This window comes from Amphimedon queenslandica, unplaced genomic scaffold, assembly GCF_000090795.2.
Source record: "Amphimedon queenslandica unplaced genomic scaffold, v1.1 AMPQUscaffold_12954, whole genome shotgun sequence".
NCBI classification, from domain to species: Eukaryota; Metazoa; Porifera; class Demospongiae; order Haplosclerida; family Niphatidae; genus Amphimedon; species Amphimedon queenslandica.
The window spans coordinates 17,235-23,484 of record NW_003546810.1 but is presented as its reverse complement, the minus strand read 5'-3'; the positions used below and the strand labels follow the sequence as shown (position 1 = coordinate 23,484).

At 35.0% G+C, this 6,250-nt stretch overlaps 2 protein-coding genes across 2 annotated transcripts in view; both read left to right on the top strand.

Annotated features, from left to right (window-relative positions):
• The window catches only part of LOC109586066 (uncharacterized), a 7,266-nt gene extending 4,695 nt beyond the window's left edge, over window positions 1–2,571 (top strand). Inside the window, exons 3-15 of the mRNA XM_020002243.1 lie at window positions 5–48; window positions 97–241; window positions 301–493; window positions 546–683; window positions 733–793; window positions 841–905; window positions 977–1,124; window positions 1,165–1,309; window positions 1,353–1,477; window positions 1,539–1,665; window positions 1,717–1,803; window positions 1,851–1,911; window positions 2,482–2,571. Coding sequence (XP_019857802.1) covers window positions 5–48; window positions 97–241; window positions 301–493; window positions 546–683; window positions 733–793; window positions 841–905; window positions 977–1,124; window positions 1,165–1,309; window positions 1,353–1,477; window positions 1,539–1,665; window positions 1,717–1,803; window positions 1,851–1,911; window positions 2,482–2,571 — 1,429 coding nt within the window. The remainder of the gene's footprint in view (window positions 1–4; window positions 49–96; window positions 242–300; window positions 494–545; window positions 684–732; window positions 794–840; window positions 906–976; window positions 1,125–1,164; window positions 1,310–1,352; window positions 1,478–1,538; window positions 1,666–1,716; window positions 1,804–1,850; window positions 1,912–2,481) is intronic.
• Window positions 2,572–2,924: 353 nt separating this feature from the next.
• Window positions 2,925–6,250, top strand: part of LOC109586065 (ubiquitin-conjugating enzyme E2 E1-like) — a 5,363-nt gene continuing 2,037 nt past the window's right edge. The window contains exons 1-7 of the mRNA XM_020002242.1: window positions 2,925–2,999; window positions 3,045–3,126; window positions 3,184–3,290; window positions 3,335–3,438; window positions 3,498–3,620; window positions 3,670–3,725; window positions 3,788–3,861. Coding sequence (XP_019857801.1) covers window positions 2,925–2,999; window positions 3,045–3,126; window positions 3,184–3,290; window positions 3,335–3,438; window positions 3,498–3,620; window positions 3,670–3,725; window positions 3,788–3,861 — 621 coding nt within the window. The remainder of the gene's footprint in view (window positions 3,000–3,044; window positions 3,127–3,183; window positions 3,291–3,334; window positions 3,439–3,497; window positions 3,621–3,669; window positions 3,726–3,787; window positions 3,862–6,250) is intronic.

The window sequence follows — 6,250 nt, the reverse complement described above, 5'->3', positions numbered from 1 at the left end:
CTAGACAGCTCCAGTTTGCTACACTCCCTAAAGTAGATTATGACATAGGTAAGTCATAAAAATCTTATGAAAAGTCAATTTGATGCTTTTGTATAGGCCAGGAGAGCTTCATAATAGAAACGCCATTTATGAAAGACTTTGTTGTTAATGCTTATATTGATTCTGACTCTCCTGAAGACATTGCACAAAAGATATACAGTGTCACCAATATACCAGTACCATACATGAGCTTATATGTAAGGTATGGCCTCTATAATATAACTATGAAAGGGTACATTCCATTGCATATTTTCATGTTAGGAAAGATTGTATTTTTGAGAAACTTAACACATTTACAGAATTGAATGACGAAGATATTATTCGTGTTGTTTTACGCAACCCACAAGAAGTAGTGACTCCACGATCATCTCGTTTTGGCTGTCATAGTTATAATCCTCTGGTTACTCAAACAAATGAAGGGGTGTCCAAGTTTTTTTCAATTTTAAAATTTTTGGTATGATTATAACAAGTTTAGTCCATCATGTATAGTTATGATTCTATCATAGTGTTCAGTGCAGATATACAATAAGACATATAAATTTGAAAAGCTCCTATTCTATATTTTGAAAATAACAGAGTTCCCCCCATTAGTGCATGCTCTTTATACATTAAAAGAACAATCATTTCTCACAATAGCAGGATGGGTAAGTATATTGATATAGCAAATACATAATATATTCATTTACTTGATAGACTGCACTTATTGAGGGCTGCTATTTTCTTTTTAAAGCCATTTTAAATGATCAAATACATGGTAAATAGTTTGCCTCACTCTCTAATTTATAATCATCGTTTGTGTAGTACCCAATGATAAAGTTTTCGAGTATGCTGATTACACTTGGGGATTGCTAATTTGTTTGTCTAAAGTTAGTCGTCACTGATACCTTGCTGTTTTTTGTAGTGCATAATCCAAATATTCACTATGAAATTATTACAGGAAATAAGTGAAGCTGATGGTATTGAATTCAATCAAGTGTCACTTGTGTGTCCATTATCAGAAAAGAGAATACAAACACCGGTTCGTGTACTCAATAACCCTGACCTTGGACCTTATGATAAAATGAACATACTTTCAGCACCACAAAGTAACAAAAAAAAATTTACATTGTATTAAAACTCATGTAGGTTTGTCTAAAAATGGAATACTGGAAGTGAGTGCTGATAATCTCACAGAAGATGAAGATACAGTTCGCTACCTCATGTATTACCCTTGGGAAAGCGATGACAAAATATTTACATGGGAAAAACCACCAGAGCCAAATTTTCCTCAGTAATTAAAAATAATATAATGCTATACTTATTATTAACTAAAGGATATGCAAGAAAGTATGTGTGCAGTATAATTTGGATGTAATTACTGATTCTCTGTCTGAATTGTGTATTGTTCATCCTCACGGTCTGTTTGCTGGGAATGAATGTTTGACATATATATATAGAGGTACAATAATTATAGTTAGTGTTTGTAGTTTGTTGAAATTTACAAGTTTATTATTTTCTAGGTCAACTGGTGTATTTTCTTGGTGCTGCAAAAGGTACAGATGAGAGGCGTAGATTATATAGCCCTGTTTCAAGCAATGAAGAGTACATTTTATCGCTTTCTAAGGCTGAATTACTGAATATTGGACAGTAAGATGCATTGTAACTGACTGGTGCTTAATATGCAATACTTTAAATTAGTCAGCAGCTAAAACAATTTGTATCACATGATTTAACAGCAAATGTACAGGATGGTATACATAATCCACAAAAGCTAAATGCTACCCGGTAATTGACTATAACTGACAATTACATTATTATGATGATACAACTAGGTTATCAGCTATTATAGAACCGCAGGAAAGCGTTCAATGGGAGCCAGAAGAAGTTATTGTTGTAAGTTGTAAAGGTATACATACCTTTTACTAAATTATTTAATGCATACAGTTGAACCTTAAAATGTATGACTCCTTTAAAAACATTGCTGACAACTTTAAATATTTAAGGCTGATTCATACTGCACAATTAATGTAAGGTAAGGCTATAAGTTAAGACAGGAAGTGCTGTACAAATCAATGGGCACCTTTTTTGTAAAGTAAGAACAGGATTAATCTCTATTCTTACCTTATGTAAACAGTTTATACAGCACTTCCTGTCTTAACTTATAGCCTTACATTGTTCATGCAGGATAAATCAGCCTCATAAGACACAGTTAACAATAAAACACCTCATTATTTCTATAATGTGGTCATTTTACAATTAAAAAGTCACAATCTAAATACAAACTGCACCTTAGAGTAGATTCTAATGAAGGGTAGACGTTGTTCAGAAATATTGTCTCATTGAAGGTTGACCATTATGTTTCTTATGGTTCAAACCAAAACCCATACTAATATCTAAGCATTGGGGTGGGCCCATTCTAAATGAATAATATTTTAAGGCTCTACATTCTACATTTTTTTAAAGGTTTTACTTGATCACAGTGGTTCAATGGAGAGTGCAGTATATCCTGAGTATGTCAACTTTAATTGTATTAACTTAATTGATTTCAAATAAAATTAGGTTGCAACAACTAAGAAGAATAGATGCTGCTAAGGAGTTATTTAATGCCTTTGCTACAAGAACACAAGCTTACAAACTACATCATGCATTTGGTCTGACTATATTCGATCATTGTGTAGAAACGACACTAGCTTTGACAAAAAATGTGGAAAATTTTGAAGTATTTTTCATTCTTTATATGCCAAATGTTTTTGTTATACTGTCCATTAGGTAAGTCTAAGAGGTGTTGAGCCAGATGGAGGCACTGATATTCCAAGTGCTATAGTTAATGCCGTGACACAACTTTCAAGATATACTTGTGTCAAGTTAGATACACATAAATCATGCAATTACTATTTTAGATATACATGTATAGGAGAATACTGTGTTTAACTGATGGTGAATGTTATTCTTCATATGATGCAGCATTTCGTCATGTTACAGTAAAAATCACAATAAATTATTGCTATTGTTGATTTTAATTCCAGACAAATAGTGTTATAGTTGATACTGTATTACTAATGAATGCACATGTAGACAATAAGCTCAAAGCAGTTTCCCATGCCTCAGGTTTGTAAATGAATGTGTATTAATGTAAGTTTCAGTGAGTGATTATGATGTGTATAGGTGGAGTGTGTGTTTGTCCTGGTTCAATGCAAGAAGCATTGACATTCTTTGAATTAGATTCAGTACTCTCAATGAGAGAGAGAGTGATGACACATTCCTATGTTGGAGTAAGTCAAAGTCAAACAGTTCCTAACATGCATCCAATCTATAGCAATCAATGCATGGGTGCAGTAATACTCCTTTTGAAACTAAGAACAGTTTTAAATCAAAACACCAATCAAGTTATGAACAATGTACTACAATAACAGTTAAAAGGTAAATAGATTGTCAAATAAAGCTTTATTATGCATTACATGTAAAATCTTACTGTGTAGTTACATTGACAGTGATAGAACACAGCTAAGTACATCTTCTAATCAAAAGCGAATTTTGAAAGAAATGAGGGACTTTTTACATAGTCCACATGATGACATTAGAGTTTATCCCTCTGATACTGAGTGAGTACATTACTATATATTAATGTAATTTCTTTATATGTAAAATTAGCTGCAATAAGTGGAAGGCTTTAATGAAAGGACCAGAAAAGACTTGCTATGAAAATGGTGTGTGCTATGATATGAATATTATTTCATGACATTGCTCTTGTCTCGCCCACATTTGGCAGGTGCTTTTGTTCTCGGTATTGAATTTCTTGAGGGATATCCCAGTGTACCACCAGAGGTCAGATTCCTGACGCCAGTAAGTATATTCACATGCACATGCAAAGAAGGTGTTTTCACAGAGGGATAAGAGTGTTACACTATACATATCATGCTTTTAATATCACAAATGCTTATCAGTCTGTTATGAGAGTAGCTAGACATTAACAAGTATAGGTTATACAATGAGGTGAGGTATCTATGGCATTTATCATACCATAGGCCTGAGGTAGATAAGGCCATAGATACTGACACAGAGTTGTATAACCAACTTCTACCCATGTACTAGTCTGGCCCCGCCTCTTCGTTGCGTTGGGTGGCACAGAAGAGTCTGGTGACACTGCTAAAGAATTTATGGCACTAAACACAGGATTGAGCATCCAAATCAGATTGCAGCACTCACGTGGAAGTAACTTTGTCACATGACCTATTAAAAATGGCTGCCAAGTATGACTGGCAAACCTGCTGTAGATACGATAAATGCTAGCAAAGGAACAGAAGCTAACTGTAGAGGAAGTAAGAGAAGAATATGAAGAATTCTCGTGTTAAACTTGGCTGAAAAGTATACGGATTTTCTGTTTTCACTTCCGCAAATATTGTCCATGAATTAACTAGAACTTTGATAGATTTCTTCTTGCCTTTTACTATTGCTGCTCTCCTCATTCAAGCAGTGGCGGATCTGGCCCGGCCTAGACGGGCCATGGCCTAGGCATCAGAAGTCAGTAATGAGATTCATTAGATGCAATGTAAACAATTCCCTGCCTCAAGTTTTGATAAAGCAAACCACAAGCTACACCAGAGTACTTACAAGTGCTTGAAGAGCATTATAAGCACTGCATAGATAAGGAAATTGTTGAAGCCCATCATTAGTGATGGGCGATATGGCCAATTTTCTTAATTTTCAATAACGATCAATAATGGACTTTTTGAGGAAATATCAATTATTAACGATATGATAACCACACCTTCATTTAGAGGTGTGTCAAGGGTGTGGCTAATGATTTTGGCACTGTACGGGACATGAGAGAAGATCATTTCCATGCTCTTGAGCCTTGATTCTCTTCTTATTGGGATAGGCTGAGCTAACAACTGGTCAGTTGCCTCTTTCTTGCAGTTCAACAGTGCAATTACTTATTAAAATTAGTTATTTAACCTTAATAAATGGGCGTGGTCAATAGATCGATGAAAATTGCATAAAATTTTCGATAATGATTCAAATCGATTTCATAAAGTATCATTTATATCAATAAAGAATCGATATATCGCCCATCACTACCCATCATAAAAATGGCCAAACATAAAATGACTGGTTGAAAAGTGGACACACCCACTTTCTGGCCCTACCATTAACTTGCACCCAGATCTGCACTGCATTCAAGGAGGCTTACTTGTCAAGAAAAGCCTCAAAAAGAAAGTTATCATGTGACAGAATGTTTTAATAACTTTAATAGCTACTAATTATTGCATTCCTTTCTGCAACAAATTCTGTAGCAGTGTCACCAGACTCTTCTGCGCCACCCCCGCGCAACGAAAATGCAGGGCCAGACTAACCATGTACTAAAATAAACAACTACCTTAGGGTGGGTATTAATTGAGACACTTAATTTTAGCGATTTTAGGCCTGAGTGTACTTAAAAATGCTAATTCAACCAGCTGCTAATACTTATAGTTATTGTGTACTTGTGTAAACAAGTACATAAGATAGGCAAGATCTGTAACAAAATAACAGTAAATAGGGTGATCTTATTAAAGGGTAACTAAGATTAATTTTTTTGATTTTTCAATAATCAAGCCACAGTATCTATACAACAAATGAACAACAGTTATGCACTTATTTTCATCAAAAAGTCTTTCACTTGCAAGATAATCCACTTTACATTTCATCTTTTTTACTAGCCATTAGGGAGAGATTGTTACCATCCCGTAAACTATCCGTCGACGGACTTTTACAGGCTTCGCCTGTATACTATACTGGGGCTTCGCCCCAGTATACTATCTTATAACAATATAGAATTAAGTATAGATACGACAATCAGTGCGGTTGAGGCAGCAGGATCGTGGTGGCTCAGTGGGGAAGGCGTGGGGCAGAATGTGGACGTGGTACTGGTTCAAATCCAGCTCAGGGCAGGGCAAATTTGCTTTTCTTTTTTTTTTACTTTCAAAAATTTAACTTTTTACCTTTTCTACTTAGCCTTCTCCCCTAGTTATGTTAGTCCCCTAGTTAGCTATTGTTTTTTAGGACTTAGCTATTGTTTTTAGGGTTTAGGGGTTAGGGTGGCGGTTTTTTTTTAGAGCGTCCCTACTCAATTTAGGAGCCCCTTAGTTGGTTTAGGGTTTAGTTTTTTTTTATTTCAGAGAGTCCCAAGGCTTTAAAAGTCCCTAGAGCAGTCCTGACAAAAACTAAGTTCCATTTTGCATCGATGCGCATG